Source organism: Electrophorus electricus, chromosome 10, assembly GCF_013358815.1.
Source record: "Electrophorus electricus isolate fEleEle1 chromosome 10, fEleEle1.pri, whole genome shotgun sequence".
Taxonomy (NCBI): domain Eukaryota; kingdom Metazoa; phylum Chordata; class Actinopteri; order Gymnotiformes; family Gymnotidae; genus Electrophorus; species Electrophorus electricus.
The window spans coordinates 13,781,103-13,801,532 of record NC_049544.1 but is presented as its reverse complement, the minus strand read 5'-3'; the positions used below and the strand labels follow the sequence as shown (position 1 = coordinate 13,801,532).

The window sequence follows — 20,430 nt, the reverse complement described above, 5'->3', positions numbered from 1 at the left end:
TAGCCCCTTAAAAACCTCTTAAAATCATTTGCTGCATAACTTTCACATTTCTAAATTGACTCCATAAAGAAGAAATCTGATTAGGCAGTGTCCAGTCTATCATATGAAATGAAAGCAACAGTCACATCATCTGAGTGTGTTATTAGGCTTGTGACTGCTTTGGTGAAGCACTGTCACTGTCATAGACATGGTGCAGGTCTCTCTGCAGAAATGCTGCAGGAGACCAGTAGGAGCTCCTTACTTCCATACAGAGACGTAGATGATGATGAGGAGGAGGAGAGTGAGTGAAGAGACCCCACAGCCAACAATCAGTGTCACTGAGGGCAGCTGGCTCTTGGATGGGTCCATGTTCTGTCGGGAAGAAAAGAAGAGTGGGGTGAGTGCTCATGGAGGGGGGGGGGGGATTACTCGGGGGATGCTCCCTGTCTGCACTTCGGACAGCTGGAGAGATCTGTCTGCTGTCTGGGAGGTTCTGGCTGGGGAGCTCAAGGTGACTCTGAGGAGCTGCTTGTGAAAGGACAGCCCGAGCCTGGAGAAGAGAGGCACACCACACCATCCCTGAGCCACAAACCTGCTGCAAAATCCACCAAAAAAAGGTGGGCAAGTAAAAGATACATGTAGAGAGAATGACATGAGCCCAGATTGCCAACATAAGCCATCACGCCGTTTCCATGCTAGTGGAGGCAATGCTTTAGTTGCCATGGTGATGCAGCTGAGCAACAGCGGCCACTGCAGTAGTGGATGCAGTATTAACCCAGTACCCAGTGCTGGATGCAGTAATGGCTGCCATTTTCACTGCAAACTACAGTATTAATGCTGAGCGTGTGCAGGCATCCATGAACTCATGTATGTGTGTTTACATAGTAGCACAAGGCTTGCATTTGCTCAAAGGGATCATGTCAGACAGAAAGAGAGAAGGTACGAATTGATACGGTGGTGAAGTCCAGAAAATGAAGACACCCAAAGACTGACCCAAAAAGCCCCATGTGCATGTCTTAAAGAAGGGCCCTGTGGGAAAGTGAAGATTGTACTCGTGCTCCAAGAGGACTGTGCACATGCTCATGCTCTCAGAGGTGTGGCAAGAAGACTGTAGCAATGACAGGACACTATGAGTGGATGGGTCTGCAGACTACCCAAACATATAAGAGCACACACACACACACACACACACACACACACACACACACACACACACACACACACACAGAGAGATAATTGGCTGAGTTTATAGCCTTCCCTGTTTCCATGTCTGATGGCCATGCAGAACCTAATTAAATATCTCTGATTAATCAGTACTGCAGTGGGTTCTCTTTTCACCAAGCAAGTAAAAGACAAAGACACAAAGACACACACACGCAAAAAGGCATGTCAGTAATGCAATGTCCATTAGTATTAATGCCTTGCGACTGGAAACAACAAATCCTTATTTTTTCAGTGCAGTTTTTCCAAGTGCCCCCATCACCACTGAGGCAACCTTGCTTTTAAGTATCCACTTTTTCTCCATTTCTTCTTTCAGTCCCTGGGATTTTGGAACTATTACCACTGCTCCTTTATACATCTCATCAACTATCACAGTGTCTGGTTTGTTTGTCACTACTTGGTTAGAAACTTGTTCTCGACCTTTATCTTTTTGTTCTCTTTGGTTCCACCCATTTGGACTTGGGGGAGGGGGGGTCCATCTCATATTCTTGCATATGGTCCTGTATATGAACCTTGTCACTTGGTTGCATACACTTTCCCTACTGGTGCCTTGTATTCTACTACTCAAAGTCAGTATCTTGGTCTGGTCTGATACACCTGCTTCGAGTGATCTAAAGCTTAGTGCTCCATATTGTCCTCCTAAGATTAGTTCCTCTGTGCTGTCCTTCAGTCCTAACTTTTTCAACAAAGACATGTGCTGTGGCACACACACACACACACACACACACACACACACACACACACACACACACACACCTGTTTCTTGTGTACTACAATTTTAAATCTCTCTCTCATACATACATACATATAAAAACATAGAATATACTAAATTAAATACTGTCATGAAACAGGCTGAAAAAGGTTGGCAAAAGATTCACATGGTGCAAGGTGCAAGGTGTGGTGAAGCACTTACAACTGACAGTAAAATTTAATGCCCGTCCAATCGGCATAGCTGTAGAGTAGCATAGTACTGAAGTGAACATTCATATTAAAGAATAATCCTCTTTTTCTTGGACATGTCCTCTTCTTGGGACCTAAAACATTTTCCTGACAGTGATTTCTACAATGTCTGCGTACAGTATGCATAGAGGAAATTTTACATAAATCATTCTCCTTACGCTCACACCACACTTGGATTAAATCATTTCTTAGTCTAATAAAACAGAAATTAAAAACAAATCTGACAGAATTATAAATGTGAGGTGGCTAGTAGTTTGAGTGGAAATCTGTATTAGACTAAATTCCCACATGTGGATTGCACATCTGCCTTATTAAAATGGCATTTTTGTATCCAAAACAGATTGAAAGTATTCTTTAAAGTATACTTGGAAACATGCACTAAAAAGTGTCCTGTGGAGTAGTAGATTTTTATGGCAGCTGATTTTCTTTTATTCTTTGATCATGAAAATATATATTTGGAACTTTAATGTTTTTGTAAGGAACAGCTGAATAGAGAACAAAAACATTTTCTGGCCATATAGTCTCTGAAGGCAATTGTTATTTGTACTGTAGGTACAGTGAAATAAGTACATTTGTTAAACATGGTTATGTATATCTATCCAACTACCACCCTTCCACCCCCACCCGTTCCTCTTCTTTGAAAACCAAAAGATGGTCACCCTAGTAACAGTACCACAACCCAGACCTCCGAGATGCAGACCGGCCCTTGTTAAACACCAGTACTGAATAAGTACCAGGTATCATGGGTTCTGTTGTGCATTCAGTACAGTTTTGCCGTGCAACAGAGTAAGGTAATACTGATTAATTACTTGTCTCATGTGCAAAAAAAATTTAAAAATCAGCAAACTCCACCCCACATCTCTGCTCATTTGATTTGTTGTATCAAAAATAACCGGCATGTACCCTTCTCTAAATAGCAGTACTGATTCCTTTGATTTGGCTTTCTGGGTTCAGGCATTAACTGTTACTTGAATATTGAGGCTACATGCTCAAACAGGAAGTAAGACCCATTTAACATTACAGAACACAGTGCCAAGTGTGACAGTGCCAATCTATTCCCAATGTAGCACAAGAGGAGGACATAACCTAACAACCTTTCCTACAACCTAACATTCTCTTAGCATATTAGAGCCTTCCTGAGTCCAGAGAAGCAGTTTAATGTTTCAGAAGTTTTGTCTTTCGAGTTTCATCTTTTGTGTTTTGTTTCATTAGCTATTTTTGTGTTTTGTGTTGAGTTTGATAAGCTGTCTTTGGTGTTTGCCATTATGAAGTGCCTTGTGTCCCACTGCAGGCACTTGGTAAATGTTCTTGGGGATGTTTGCTTTTGTTAGTCATTTGTTAAAAATAAATACTCAGAATTGGGTAGATATTATTTCGCCTTGGCTTTTTTCTTGAAAACATACAATAATTAGTCGGTCTTCCTAATATACTTTTAGCTACTGTTGTTCATCCCTTGAGTAAAGTAACTTCAGTGTTCCCAAAGCCTATTCTCTATATTCCATCTGGATAGCAATGAAGATTTCTGAACAACAGTGATTCTGTAATTAAAAACTTGCCAGTATAACTTCAAATACTGAATGCTGGAACCCATCCATTCTTGTTTACTTAGCAAATGGGTTTAAGAGCTAACAAGGAGAAGACAAACATACTCAAACTGCCCTTATCTCATGTATGGGTGCTAAACATCACATAATGCAAACTTTATATGTATCACATAATGTAGATGTACTAACTTACTGTGACATTTCTGTCTTGCATAAAATGTTGGTGCTAAAAATCCCTGGTCATTCAATTATAAAAAGCAATTCACCAAATTAACCAAATCAATTTAGGACAATTCAGGACAATTTAATGCAACAGAGTTTTTAGAGGATCAATGCAGCCAAATTTGCAGGAATTCTAATCAAAGCATAATTTCAGGTAATGCATCATTACAACTGTATTAATAATGCAGCCAAGAATATTTCAACACTCTTGAAAATAGAGTTTTCCCTTCCTATTAATTTTTCCAGGTTTTCAGCAAAGTAACCACAGAACATCAATGCTCTGAACCAGCAACAACAGGTAGCAAAACAAACGTAGGCAAATGCTGAATTTTACTGTATTATTTCATTACAAATAAAGAGACACAAGAAAACAAACTGAACGTGCATTAATAGAATGTGTAAATATTGAATTATTTAAAAACACTCAATCTCACACAGTCCCTTTCTAAAAAAGCAAATGTGACCTCAGTCCACTCAGTGACACCTTACATATATGCAACCATAAAGTCAAGAACTTCATTAAAACTCAACAGTTTAGGACAATGGGACTGAAAAAACTAAATGAAGACTGCTTTCCTTTAGTACCCTTGAGATCATTGCTTACACAGTATGACCAGCTAAAATGGCTGCGACACAGCCTGCCTTTCCTCTGCCTATGTATTGCAGCTGTATTATACAAACCACACAGAATCCGAATGATGCGTGTAAGGAAATGCAGAAGTAAGAGATAGAAAGAGAGGTAGACAGTGCAAGGGAGAGTGAGATAGACATTGTGAGGGAAGTCTGAATGAGGAGACTATGGCCTGTTTCTCTGGCTCTTTATCATTCTGAAGCTGTAGGAGGCTAGTTGCAGACAGAGGGGCCATCGGATGGGCCATTCAGAAGGTGGCAAGTGTATTGGCAGGAATAATTAGCAGTGTGGCAGTGGGGGTCTGGATGGAGCGCCAGAGAGAGGACAGGAGGGGCAGACTTCTTTGCTGGCACACCGCACCACCAATCAAATCACCCTAATATTCTTCCCACGAGGAACGTAACGAGCTAACTGCGACACTCCCTGAGTTTGCTGCCATCTGCCCAGGTAGGGCTTGTTCCAGGACCAGGCAGACATCACATGGAGTGAGATTAGCACCCTGCTACTGTACAGGCCATAGCAAAAAGGAGAGAATCCACATGGACGTCTGGAGTACAAAACAGAACCACACTCAAGGACAGCAAAGCTCTCTGGGAGATTCATAGCAACCATTGTCACGTGCAGGTTTGAAAACCATTCTTGTATGAGTATGAGTAGACAGTGTGAGTTTACATCACACCCCAGACCCAGCTTGACCTCAAATACAGATCAATCAAATTTCTGAAATACAAGCTGGTGTCTGCATTCTGTACTTGAGAGGGAAGCACTGCTGAATCCACTTCAAACCTCCCAATTTTTTCAGTGACACCCAGCTGAGACCAAGGCCTCATTTCCAGTGATCTGAATAAAATAAATGAATTGCTTTAAAGTACTTCACTTACTTTGTTGAGTATACAAATATGAACTGTACATTTCACAGAACAAATCCAAAACTTTTTAGCTTCATGAATTATGAAGCTAGTCCTTGTAAGTATTTAGGATGGGAGCGGGCGGTTAGTGGGTTTTCTTTCCCTGCCAAGGCTCTCTGGCCTACTGACTATCTGGGCCAAGAAGCACAACAGGAATGTTATAGTGCCTTCTATAGCTTTAAGAGCCTCTGCTGCCCATGCTGTTACCAGGGCAACTACTGAACAAACTGCTTCAGAGGCAGTTTCCAGTCTAATAATAACTAATCGCATTGAATGAAAAATCCACACAAAGACGATACTCTTCTCCCCATTAAAATGTAGTATGCTGGAGTCATTTAAATGAAGATCCATAGGATAGCCATTGCTTTTAGGGTAAACATACAGAATATTTATGCAAAGATGTCTTGGGCCAAAATGAACTGGAGTGACATTAGGTGAATTAAAAATTTTGGGCAATTTCATAAAGGTGAAAAAGATATGTTCTCCAATCATGCAATGGCAAATACAGTAATACAGTAAAGAAAATAGTATAGCATAGTGTGGCAATACACTTGTGAGGATATTAAGCTATTTGCATTTTTATAGCATATAATGCAGGTAGGTGCAAAATATATAATTTTAGAATACTGTAAACATTCAACCTACAAATCATGAACCTGTAACCATTTTTGATTCAGTACCAAATGTATGCAAATCAAATGCATTTGAACGGGAACATGGCTTCTTCATGCATGTTTTCTTCATTAATACAACCACTTGCTTAGGCTGACATTTCCTATCAACACAGACACTTCATCAGCCTGTACATTGCAGAAATATGCCAAAATTCTTTACATCAAAGCGCTCAGTCCTCTTTATGAGTCTGGCATGTCGCGAGGGGGAGAGGGAGGGAGCACGAGAGGGATCTGTTGATACGGAATGACAATGACGCCTATATCCCACAAACGGCAGATACGTTCAAATAATCACACAAACGCGTAATTTCACATCCTTTACCATCAAAGTGAGAAGAGAGAAGCTGGACTTACCGTATCAAGATTTAGGCGCGCTAAAATGGCGAAGGTGGACAGCCTGTCACACACGCATTTGGTTCTGAATGAGTCGAGGGGCACAGCTCTGCAGGCTCGTGCAGACCAGGACCCAAGCAGCGAAGCGCTGCAGCAGGAAGAGAAAGGGATGCGGTGATTCAGACACAGGAAAAGCAAGATCAAATCCCCAGTGCTATTTTCCTAATCCGATATACGATCTCAGACGGTAACGAGCCGGAGTACAGGAAACCAGACTGAAAATGGAGCTGTACAGACGGTGTGATGCACTGTGCACTTCTACTTTCTGCATGGCCAGGTTAGCTATAAAGCAATGAAAATGCGACAAAAAAAAATATAAAGGAAAAAAAGCTTAAGACGTTATATAAGACAACTGTTTCACTATTACTACTAAAGTTTACTACTACTACTACTACTTACTACTAGTACTATAATAGTTCTACTAGCCTGTAGCTGTATCTCCTAATAATTAAGGCACCTAAACATTTTCAGTGTACTCTCATATATATATATATATATATATATATATATATATATATATATATATATATATATATATATATATATATAATATATAATATATTTGACAACTCACCATAAGCAACCTTAAATTAGTAAAAGAAATCCTTCGTATTTACATTTATTATTTGTTTATTTATTTTCTGTTTTAGCATTTAAATGGCTAAAATTTCAATATTTTAATCCTGAGACTAGTATCAAGAATTCCACATGGAAAACTAATGTCAAGCTGTATTTTAAAATTTTTTGTTTTTGGAGACACCCAAAATTGGGATCCATTTTAATGCACCAAGACAACCTATTTGCCAACTTAGATTTTAAATGACACTGGTTTCATATCCAATTACCCAGGACCTGAATACATTTGTCATATGTACTGCATATACAAATGCGATCAACTTGATCAAGCAGAAACCCACTTAAGAGTGGACTTGACCATGATACCATGATCAGCAACCTTATTATGAAAACCCATTCTATCCCTTACGATGTCATACAATATCACCCATCAGTGGCATCCAATGCAGGTCAATTTAACAGGCTATCCTACACTTTGCACCAGTGTAGCAGCCAAATAACACAACCCAACATCCTCTAAGAGCAGCACTGACACAGGGCTACGCACTCAAAACAGACCACTCCAAAATCTGAGCTGGGGGTACCCATAATGCACAGATACACTACAAAACCTGAACTGCAGGTAGCCGTTGTACATAGATACATTCCAAAACTTGAGCTGGGGATAGCCGTAATGTACAGATACACCCCTAAAGCTGAGCTGGGGGTAGCCGTGGTGCACTATGGCAGTCAGAGTGCCCTAGGACTGGCAGGTCTGTAGCTCCAAGGGAAGGCTCTGTGTTAATATAGCTGATTTCAGACATGGTGCTTATCACCCCCTGTAGAGTCTCTGTGGATGATTTGATCAGGCCTCCCTGCTGACCACAAACATTTACAGACAGCAAAGCACCTTTGTGTAATTGCATTACTATGTATGTAACTATATGTGTGTGTGTTTTTTTTTTTAACATACATACATACATATATATACACACACACACACACACATTATATATATATATATATACACACACACACACACACATTATATATATATATATATATATATATATATATATATATATATATATATATATATATATATATATATATAAAACAAGAACAGTGGAACATTGCAAGAACACATGCATGAGAAAAAAGCCAGTCAAAATGAGGAAGATTAACCACACTGCATGTTTAACATGCATAAATTAGAAGAGTCTTGTACTGTATGTGGTGGAATCGCTGCCTTGGAGGTGGAACCTCATATTGATTGTGCAGACTGAAGTGTGAGCCACCAGAAGAACCACACTCCTTCAAGCTGTTATCAACACAACCCGCAGTGACAAGGACGCCTCTTCACATTCCAATTTCTTCCCCAAATATTAACTCATTAATCATAGCAGCTGTCCAAGATGGATTTTAATTTTGCCCCGAACCCACCCCCCCCATTTCCCTTCTTGTCACTGTACATGTAGATTACATTTTAGTGTTTTCATCTCTCCCTCTCTCTCTCTCCTCACTGTCACTCACTCACTCTGTCTCTTTCTCCTCACTCACTGTCTCTCTTTCTCCTCACTCTTTCTTATTCATTCCCTCTGTCTCTCTCTCTCTCCTTGCTCTGGCCTCTCTCTCACTTGCTCTGTTTACTTGTTTCTTCTCACTCTTCCTGCCATCCTCTTACTTAACTCACATTTTAGATTTTTTTTTTATTTTCCCACTCTTTTAGGAAAAAAGGGAAATGCATTTTGCTTCCATGTTTGACGGAAAGTGGGAAAAAGAACACTGAGCATATCCATCTAAATGCAAATGTTTCACATGTCTGCTCACTCTCTCTCTCATGCACCCTCCTCACTTCTCACGTCCCACTCCCAACCCCCCCATCAGAAGACAAAGAGTACCTAAACAGATGGCCGTGTAGGGAAGGAAGTACCAGTGTGACTCAGACAAGCCCTCGCAGGCTGCGGAATTATGCCAGATGATTCGACCTCTCTCTGCTTGCCTCATTCTCTTTGTCCTTCTCACTTAATGTCAGTTGGTCACCTGTTCCATCTCTCTGACACCTGCTTTGTTTTTCTCTCCACCCTTTCCTGTTTCTGGTCCTGTGACGTGAGTGTATGAGTTGGTTGCACTCTCATCATTCTGGCATCTGGTGTGTGTGCAGGAGGAAGCAGGCTAGGGGGTGAGTGTGATATGGATTGTTCCCTCTGCTGACTCCTATGCAGTGGCCAGGATGGGTGAGTTTCACTGTAGAACTGTCCGCACTGCTCCACACCCACATTTATTTGTCACTGACATCACAGTGACACATCAGCTATGGTGTACTGTTGTCTGCTTCACCATCCTATGATACTAGCCTCCTAAAATCACCCTGCCCCTCCCCACTCCATCTGGACATTCAGCAATAAACTCTCAGAGCAGGTACAGCTAAATAACAGAAAAGACCTCAGATCGATTATAGCTAGTCTCTTACCTGTCACTCTCATCCCAGGAAATGCAGGTTTGGTTGGTTGTTCCCTGTGTAAAAGGGAGAGACAATTATTGTAGTTTGACACTGAACAGTATTAAAACACTAAATGCTGATTCTTCATACATTTTATTATATTGGTTCTGGCTAATAAAGGACCGTATTACCAGTCTACTTTCATATCATTATAATTACACACACAAATTTGTTAGACCTGTTGAATTCTGCAATAGGTGAATTGTCTATGTAGTGGTGCAATAAATAATGATTACTAATCCTAAGAATGAATAACAATTTAAGGATAAAACCTGAAATGTCCTCCAAAGCAAGGCAAAGAGAGCCTAACCATGAAGTCATGACTAAGTCACAAATTGATAAGGTCATTAATATGACCCTCTGCCAACTGCTTCCACCCCCATCTCTGCAGATTCTTTGAATGCTCTATTTACAGCGTTGTACGTGACTGCACCTGGTTCAACCACAGTAGGCAGAGTACTTCCACACACTCAGGAGCTAAATTACACTTGTTTCCTTTAGGATCTCTCTCATACTTGTTTTTAAAGCAAGTAATTTGTACCTTTCAGACTGATTGACTCATTATGTCATGAAACAGTGTTTAAGATAATCTAGCATGGCAGTGTTGAAATGTACTCCTGGCTAATTCTGACAGAAGGCATGACAAGGCAATTCAAAGTGATTCAAAAGAATTAAGGAGGCTGGGTTTTGAATTTCTGCTTCTAACCTTTAAGGCAATGAAAATTTATAATTTTTTTAAGGAGCTCCTTCTTAAGGTTTTATTCCTGCATTAAATTAAATTTTCATCATTACTATTTTGTATGTCTGAAGTATATGGTGAAGGTGCAATATGCTATATAAATGAATCTTATTATTACAAATAAAGATAATATACTCAGTGACCACTTTATTAGAAATGCACGCCTTGTCAATAGCTCACCTATGACCATTCTTTTAGTCCTTCATTAATGGTCAAGTCCTGACCACAGTTTCTCTGTTGTCTACAGTTTTGAAAGTTGGACAATGCTCAGCTCAACTCTGCTGTGCATATTACACTTCTATCAGCACAACTCCCTAATTAGCATGCCACTACCATGTCAGTGACATAATATGAATAATATATGGTTAGAATTCAGCGTCCTTGGAAACGGACATTTCCAGGTGGCAGGCCTCTCCCAAGCCAGCAGTGACATTGAGGTGTTTCAGTGTAACACAAATATGCCACTCCTATGCTGCTTTGTTGAGAAAGTCCAGCACCCACATAAAACAGGGTCAGCAGTGTTCGTGTGGTCAGAAAAGGACTAGTGCCTTACAAGCAAGGTGGTGGCTGAGAAACTGTACATGGCAGCACATGGGCTGTGATTGTACATCCATAGGCAGGTGTAAGTGTACCCACGAAAATGTTGTATGACGTTCTCGTTTTGATGTTTCTAATAAAGTGGTCAGCGATTTTCAACATGGATAGCTCTATCATTGTACCAACAATAACATTTTCAAAGTTTAAGAGCAATTTTGTTTGATAATTTGTCATTGCATTTTAATATACATAAGCTGAGCAACACCTTGACTGTTTCAAGTGAATAGATGGCAACCTGGCTTACATTGTAAAGGTGGGAGAACTCGATCTCCACTGGGGCGGTGAGTGAGCTGGGGGTGGGCTTGATCGTCACAGTAATCATCTTGGAATTTAGCACTGTGTTGTTTCTGATAGACCAGTTGAAGAGAAGAGAAGGTGAAAAATGACTGACAGAAGCAGAACATGACCTTCAGGCCAAGCTTCTTACTCCCTGCACATTATGCATTGAAGTATCACCGCATTTGATTTCATCTGCAACTTTATACACAAAACCATATCTATTGAACATACTATCATACCATATTCAGATATCCACACACACACACACACACACACACTTTGGAGGACATAGTTTAGTTTACTGGAACCAATCATCCTCGGACAGACTCTACGCACAGACAACTTAGGGAAAGAAAAGGAAAGTAAGGGGGAAAATGTTAATGTAAACTTGTGAGGAACTGCAAGGAAGTTTTTTTTTTACATTACATTTGGACATCACAAGTATAGTTACACACACACTTTTGGTACTTTCAATTGCATAATCAGTCAAGATGAGTGTTTGTCACCTGGTGTATCTGATAACACCACCACATTGCCACATTCAGGTGGATAAAAAAACTGAGAACTGATACCTTACAAAAAATAAATCAATGTTAAAGGACAGGAAGCGCAACAGCAAAGGATGAGAAACTGGTCAAAAATCTGTCTGCACATTTATAGCACATGGGAAAAAATAGAAAAGTTATTAGTGCCTCATTAATCTATTCTTAACACAACTCACCTGAAACATTCTACATAACTACCTACAAAAATGACAGTAAGCTTTGTGTATCACAGTGGTATAATGGTAAGCGTTAAGGAGGCAGACGCATGTGCGGAGAAGAGCGAGATTTATTATGGGCAAATCCAAAATTAGAGTTGTAGCAGTCCAGGGTCATAGAGCCAACACGGAGGGTACGTGGATACATGAGCAAACAAACAAAACACACTATGGCAAACAGGGGAAACAGGCTATGACAAAGACTAGGGAAAACTCGGGGCTAAGAAACATGAAGGCTAGGATACGCGGAGTACAAACTTACAGGTATACCAAGGTGTGGAAAATCAAACAAGGGGTGGAGAAAATGAAACTATGGCATGGAACTAAAATACACAAGATGGAAAACATGGAACACGGAAGCTGGGATGGATTAATCGTGACAAGTGGCACCTGTATCTGTACCTGTATTCACAAAAGTATAAAGAGGGCAGCCGAGATTAGTCAAGGAGTCTGAATAGGAATGAAAAACCAGAGGGCTGTAACTCTGAACCTCACCTCTGAAGAGACAGTATACTGCCGAGGTTTCGATAAAGGACAATGCCAGTCACAAATGCTGAAGTGTCATCATCTGCAACACACACACACACACACACACACACACACACACACACACACGGAAACAATATGAATAATATTCCCTGCAATCAGAGTGGGAATTACAGTAATTAATGAAAGACTGATCACAAGAATTCAGTGAGAAAGAGTGTGTGTGTGTGTGTGTGTGTGTGCGCGCGCGCGTGCTTGTGCCTGTCAGTAGTGTTTTCAGTCAGTGCATTCAGAGTGAATATGTATGAAATATGCTTGTCACCCATTCTTGCTTTATCTCCCTTCAGCCTAGTTGACTATTCACCTTATATATACAGTACACATACACAAAGACACACAACTTTAATCACATGCACGCACGCACGCACGCACACACACACACACACACACACACACACACACAGGTTGCTATGATGGCACATATTGGCACGTTGGGTCTGAAATGACCAAATCTAATACATTAATATGAAGAGCAGGCAGAGGAATAAGCATGTAAAAACATTGGCCAGGAGTCCAGCCACTGACACAGTCACACTTCACAACTGCAAAAGAAGATGCAGAATTGGACAGCCTCCAGGGATGGAAGACACACACAGATGCATACATGCACACACACGTACATATGCACAAACAAAAAGGCTCCATCTGTTATACTGATTCAACTCAAAACATGTGGATTCAGGCCTGGCTGGCAGAAAAAAAAGAGAGACAGAGAGAAAGACAAAGAGAGAGACAAACAGAGACAGAGACTGAAAGAGATACCATACCTGCCATAGCCACTGTCCTGAAGTAGATACAAAACTATATAAATTTATAGTGCTCATGAGTGTATATACACCCACACATACATACACACATATACATATATATATATATATACATACACATATACACACACACACACACACACACACATATATATATATTTATACATATATATATACTATATATATATATATATATTTATACATACATACATACACATTATATATATATATGTGTGTGTGTGTGTGTGTGTGTGTGTGTATATGTATGTATGTATGTATGTATGTATATATAAATATAAAATGTGTGTATATATATATATATATTTATACATACATACATACATACACACACATTTTATATATATATATATATATATATATATATATATATATATATATATATATATATATTTATACATACATACACACACACACACACACACACACACACACACACACACACACACACACTCACACTCACACTCACACTCACACTCACACATACATATGTGCGCATGTGCATACGTGTGCGTGCAAACTTGTATATGCACTCACGAGCCCTTTTATTAGAATCATTTATCCTGCATCTACAATCACTGGCCTCTATATTAGGTTTTCCTCTCTTACCAGTGCATTTTATAGCTGTACAATTATAGTTTTGATGCCATAAACAGTGGGTCAGTCAGACACTACCCGTTACCCTATACATCACCTTCTGACCACAGGTCCACCTTCTGCTGTCAAACTAGCTCTTAACTATTGAGGCTTAGTCTACACAAGTCCTTGGAAGGTGTGGTGTGGTATCTGGTACCAGAGGCCACCTCAGATGTTAGCAACAGTTCCTTTAAGTCCTGCAAGTTGCAAGGTAGGGCCTCCATGGATCAGACTCAATCCATTCCTGAACAATATTTGAAAGAAAGAATGCTGAAAGAGGGCACTACCTTTAGGCAATACTGTTGCTGTAATGTGATGCACCTGGTCTGCAACAATGTTTAAGTAGGTGGTACTTGTCCAAGTAAAAGCCACTGGAATGCCAGGACTCAAGGTTTCACAGCAGAACTGCCCAGAGCATCACACTGTTTCCACACTGCTTTCTTTCTTCCCATAGTGCACACTCTCATCTTCCCATAGTTTCATCTCATCCCCAAGTAAGCAACGCACAGGTCACCTTATTCCAATACAACTTTTGGTGTGTTCGGTTGTGAACAAGGGACAGCATGGGCAGTCTGACTGGTCTGAGGCTATGGTAGGTGATAACCACTGTATACTAGCAACACCCCATAATGTGGCTGCTCAGTGTGTGTGTGTGTGTGTGTGTGTGTGTGTGTGTGTGTGTGTGTGTGTGTGTGTGTGTGTGTGTGTGTGTGTGTGTGTGTCTGTCTATGTGCACATATATTTAACTATAGTTTACAACCTACAACTACAAAAATGGCTAGTCAATAGACTTTAACATTCAAATTAGTGTAAATCATTTTTGTTTGTAACCACTGGAGGCTTCAAAGATCCTATATAGTATATTTATATAAGCACCACTCTCAGCATGGTCCAGAACTTGACTCCATGTCAATCTGCTCCAAGTGCCATGGAAACCAAGTTCCCAATGGGAGTGGAAATTAGGCCTAATTGCCTTTGATTGGCTCCTGTTGACTCCTGATTAAGAAGCAACTGCCCTATTAGCATAGTCACTGGGGAGGGAACTTCTCTAATGATCTGTAACATTGGGCCTCACAAACATTAGACAGAGACTACAGCTAGCAAATATTAGTCCTTCTACAACCCCTTTTTTTTCAAACCAAACCCTCAAAGCCCTTTTTTTCTTATCAATAGGCATTTATTCAGCACTACATTATCTGCAACTTTTGTTAGGTGCTTGGACATAAACTCGTGCCACTTTATTAGAAATATATACATTGTACCTACCCTTACACACTAATCTTACAGCCAAGGTAAGCTAATTTTCCTGCACAGGTAGTTCACAGTGATTTTACATAGAAAAGAAACATGAAGAACATAAATGACAAAATAATTAATTAAATTTTAAAAAAGAGATAAATAAATGACAATGACTATAGGAAAGATAAATGAAAACACCACCACCACCACCAACCTAATAGATGTATTTTATAATCTGCAGGCATGCAGAATTTGTCAGTCACCCTTTAGTCCATTCATCACTGGTCAGTTTGTGACATCACAGCAAACTGGCTATTTGGGTAGTAAACTGTTCTTAAAATTAAAATGGACATAATAGCATGGTTGTGGGCCAATAGAAGTGTTCTTTCTAAAATAATGGCTGCTGAGTACATTTGTATATGTGTGCATGTATAGATTAGGCTATTAATTTGGTAATTTTTTCTTTCAGTTTATGTGATCAGTAGCTTTCACCCATCTTGCACTGGAGTATGTGTCTCAAGACCTGTTTATGTATGAGTATTTTCTACATGTCTTGTCTGCCCGGTGGGTGTGGAGGTCTTCACCTGGGCTACCCGATGACACAATATTCTTGGAGATGGTCACCCTCTCATCTGAGTTACGGGCCCAGTCTGCCATGCCCCTCCAGGCCTTCATGGGAAAGTTGATATCGGCTTTGCCTGCCATGGGTCGCTTGTGAATGCTCAACACTGATGGGAAACAAAAGCCAAGCCATTAGAATGGAGATGACTCAGGCACAGTGCCCTCATATCACCTGCAGGAAACACTCCATTGCCATTAGATCACTATGTTCACACAGATTGTTTTCAAGATTTTACAGCCCAACACCTTTAATTTCCAAATGAATATAAAAACCTGCTTATTTACTGTATGTGTTGGCACGCACACTTGTGATGTGGGGGACTGTGAGTGGTCATTTGCTTGGAGACAGGTGACAGCTATGTGGGAGGATATGTGCTTTTGAGAAGCAGTGGTAAAGAACTGCTCAGGCCCCCGGACTCCCACACTCTCCTCTCCAGCTCTGCCATGCCTCCCCCCCTGAGCGGCCCACTGCACAACAGCTCATCTCCTGCCTGTCTTGGGCAGTGTGCGCATGTGAGTAAAGCATATCTCTCACTAGGGCCCTGTGGGTGGATCACAGACCTCTCGATTGCTCCAGGCTACAAGTGCTGGGTAGATTATGTCTACACCTGCTGGCCCCAGGAGAACAGCACATAGTACATCACAGGAGAATGTTTCATTCATAGTAGAGGGAGTGCTGAGGATTTACTGGAACAGTTTTGCAACAATTTACATTTGCTAAAAGATTTATTCCTGGAATATTATTTCATTGGTGGATGGGATGTAAATCGATTACTGTTCATGTATATGCACACAGTGAGGTGTTATGTTACAGACAGAAATAGGTACAACTGAAAGAGAATATGGTCACAAACTAACCAAGGTTGTCAGTGACCTCATATGTATCCTGAAAGTCCTTCATTCGCAGGCTGATGACATCGACAAAGTCCTCCACCAGACGAAAGAGCTCCTTAGCATTAGGACCCAGCTGAAAGATACAAATGTAAAGCTAAGGAGTGAGGTATTTGAGAATTTCAAAATAGCACAGTAATTTAAATGCTGCTGAAAACTTTGAAGAGAGATCTGTGTGTAAAATATGTCAGGAAGAGCTGTTTTGTTGATCAGTTAATATGAAATAGATAACTAATAAAGTATAGGTCTCTAATATTGTACATACTGCCAATAATCACTATAAGTGACTATTCAGTTGGCACAATAAGTGCCATTCAGTTTGTTGAGATGAAACCTTTGTGAATGAGATTTTATGTAACAACTTCAGCATCAGTTAGAGCTCTATTTTCATGGACACACGATAAAACTATTATGCAGGCACGTGTAGGCACGGGAGAAATGTTTGCTATTTTCATGACAAGCGCACATGTACTAGTCTGGCACAGAGTTACGCAATTACAAAAAAGGTTGAGTTAGACTGAATACATAATCCGCAGCTGTGATTTGGCGTGCTGCTGCAATATCCAATCAAATTAACTCCTATCACTCCCTGTAAAAGGTCATCATGGCAGCGAATGTGCTGGAATGGCAGTGCAAACAAAAATTCACAGACATGCTTGTCAATGTCACAGTTGGCCCCTCCCTGGCATCTTAGTCCTGTGCTTTGTTTTTTTTTTACTTCCTGTTTTTTGTTCCAAGTGCTTCTTTGTTTTGTTTTTTGTTTTTCTGCCCCCTTGTTTGTTTTTCTTTCACCTGTCAGAGGTTTCATTCCTGTTAGTGTGTGTGTGTGTGACACACACACACACACACGGTTTTCTGTTTTACTTGGCTGGTCATTTGTACCAAGTCTCTGTTGATCGTAGATTCTGTCTTATGCGCTAAGCCCGTGTACTGTGTGCTTGTTTGCCTGTTTGTTTCATTCTCTGGTTTTCCCATGTTTAGTTTATGTTTTGCTTGCTTTCTACTATGTATTCTACAGCTGTTTGCATTCACTAACTCTAGACTGTCTTAATGAATGATTTTGGATTTGCCCCTAATATATCTCGCTCTTCTCAGCACTTGGGTCCAACCCACTATCGCTCCACGGAAGGAAGTCAAGGAAATACAGAGTTGCCAAAATATTTACTACTCGAAGTATTATTGTTATTGTTGTTAACCAGACTAAAGACTAAAATTAATATTTACATAATTGTCATATGAAAAATTATTTTAAATTATAGAATTTTCCATGCATAATGTCATCAGCTGTCTGATTTATATTTAATAGTTACAATAGAATTGTTTTTCCTTAAAAATTATATTGGAAGATGTATTTTAATCCCATTCTGACAAATTGGGCAGGTCTTTATGTGCCTGTTTGAAGTGAGGAAAATACTGTGTTGTACTTGTGTTTGCACCAAGAGCTGATTTTTAATGTCACACCCCCTGCTGCTTCACTCCACCTACCTTAACAAATGGTGATAAATGTAAATGTACCCTCTGAAATGTGTAAATGCAATATTATGCGGATTTAATGCCCCAGGCCAGTCACAAAATTATAGCCCTATGTCCGTTTCTGTGTGAGTATTCTGAGTATATGTGGATATGTGCGCTGTGGTGCTGGTTTGCTGATGTGATGATGATATAGGGTAGATGTTTAGGAGCTGGTGGCACAAGAAGGCATATGAGAATTTTAATCCCATTGCTCTAAATATACACCCTCTTCTTCCAGCATCAATAGGCTACTATATCATATATGCCACACACATGTCTCTCTGTTTCTCTCTCTCTCTCTCTCTCCACATTTGACTGACATTTATTAGCATATTTTCCTAAACAGAAGTGTAATAACCAATATGGAAACTGTAATAGTGTATTAGTCATATACTCCATGATCAAAAAGGATTTTGAAAAAATACCCTTCTCTTATGGTTGAAATCCATGAACAGAAGAAGATGCACTTGTCAGGTGTATAAGTAAAAAGGTGTAGGAGCTTGAACCTACCAGCTGTGCTTCTTCCCATCGGTCTCTATTTTCCTCCATCAGCAAGTTGCTAATAGACTGAACAAAGTTCTACAGGCCAAACAAGGAAACAATAACATTTCATAAGGTATATCAGTATATGGCATTCTTCCAATATATTTCTCTCATTATGTGTGCTTACACCAACCCTCATGTCAGCACTGCTTGGGCTGTAGTAGGACCTTCTGAATATCTCTGTCATGTTCTTTAATACATCCACTATAGCCAGGAGATCCCCACTGTAGCTGGTTCCATCACTGGAGATCACCCTCAGCTTGGTCATTACCTCAGACACTCCATCTCCTACAAGTCCCCTCTGTGCCTTTGACAGGTGTTCACGGGTCTGAGGAAATGATAGTCTGATTAATAAACTGACTTTCACCAAAAAGCATTTAGGTATTCATAGTAAAATGTATTACATATGAGTTGATACATTACAGTAGCCTGAGTGAGTGCTCACCAATGTTTGGATGCTGCGGTAGTCGTTAGAGATACACTTCATGTATGTAGGACTCTCCCAGTAGGCGATACCCTCTTCATCCAGAGAGCAGCGGCGAAGGATGAGGCCTGTATCAGTACCACAGACATTGAGTTTCCATGACTACTGCCTGTTAATGCTATGTATTCTTCATACCACCTACAATAATGCTCTGCTGAACCAGTTGTTTGAGTGGAGCTGTCCATGGTACTGAATCAGAATGCTGCCTTAATATTGACAGTTCTGAGGTTTTTAGGTGTGAGAAGAGTGTTACTGTATGTGGGTGTGTGTGTGTGTGTGTCTGCGTGCGCGCACATGAAGGTCAGTAAATTGGGTCTTACCCACAGCATTGGGTGGACAGCGTACAGCTGCTGTATCTCCAGCCGGAGTTCTTTTCCACACAACATTAGAGAAGTTCTCCTCATCACAAATCTCATGGGGCTCTGTCAAAAATTTGAATATGAGAACATTTAATATTCAAAAAACAAACAAAAAAAACCCCAGAAAATGTTAATTGTGTTGGCTAGCATAACTGGCATTTACACCTGGGCATCTTTTCTCATTACAGGAGCGTGCTTCCTCACGGTCTCCTAGGCATTGCTCCCCCCCAAAGAAGGGTCCATAGCACACCCTCTGTCTCTGCTGGCTCCCCCCGCCACAAGTCTTGGTACAGCCTGACCAGGAAGTCCACTGTTGCCATCGACCATCTACAGGGCACTCTCTCAGGAAGCAGTCACGAGACTGAAGCCACTCGCCCTGACACTCAGAGCCACCATAGGATGGGCCATTACACTCCCGTGTGCGATGCATGGTGCCATTAGAACAGGATGCTGAACAGGTGCTCCAACTGGACCACTCATTCCACACACCATCCACTAGACACAGAGAGAAGGAGAGAGAAAAGAAAGAAAGAAAGAAGTAAAATATTATGTAATCTTTATGTTGAAAAGTAAAAACAGATTATATATTATGCTTTTGGTATTTTAGAGAGAAAGACAAATTCTGACATACAAGAGAGAGACTGAGAGATTGTGAGTAAGTGAGAGGGACAGAGAGACAAGAGGAGTGAAAGAGAGTGCAAAAGAGCTTTGTTTAGTTTAGTGCATTGTACAGTGATTTAAAAGCTCTCCTTGTCACCAATTCTATGTATGTGTGCATAACAAAACCTAATTTTTGTCTGTCCCTTCCCTACAGTCTCTGTCTTTAATTTTGACATGACACTTGATGGA

At 40.4% G+C, this 20,430-nt stretch overlaps 1 protein-coding gene across 13 annotated transcripts in view; it reads right to left on the bottom strand.

Annotated features, from left to right (window-relative positions):
• Window positions 1–20,430, bottom strand: part of adgrb1a (adhesion G protein-coupled receptor B1a) — a 64,282-nt gene that overhangs the window by 13,888 nt on the left and 29,964 nt on the right. For all 13 annotated transcript variants that reach the window (XM_027001754.2, XM_027001746.2, XM_027001769.2 and 10 more), the window contains 12 exons: window positions 19,747–20,076; window positions 19,543–19,644; window positions 19,184–19,290; window positions 18,872–19,066; window positions 18,706–18,774; window positions 16,651–16,759; window positions 15,756–15,899; window positions 12,461–12,533; window positions 11,171–11,273; window positions 9,561–9,604; window positions 6,494–6,620; window positions 242–351 (listed from right to left, as the gene is read on the bottom strand). In XM_027001754.2, the coding sequence (XP_026857555.2) occupies window positions 242–351; window positions 6,494–6,620; window positions 9,561–9,604; window positions 11,171–11,273; window positions 12,461–12,533; window positions 15,756–15,899; window positions 16,651–16,759; window positions 18,706–18,774; window positions 18,872–19,066; window positions 19,184–19,290; window positions 19,543–19,644; window positions 19,747–20,076 (1,513 nt within the window). The remainder of the gene's footprint in view (window positions 1–241; window positions 352–6,493; window positions 6,621–9,560; window positions 9,605–11,170; window positions 11,274–12,460; window positions 12,534–15,755; window positions 15,900–16,650; window positions 16,760–18,705; window positions 18,775–18,871; window positions 19,067–19,183; window positions 19,291–19,542; window positions 19,645–19,746; window positions 20,077–20,430) is intronic.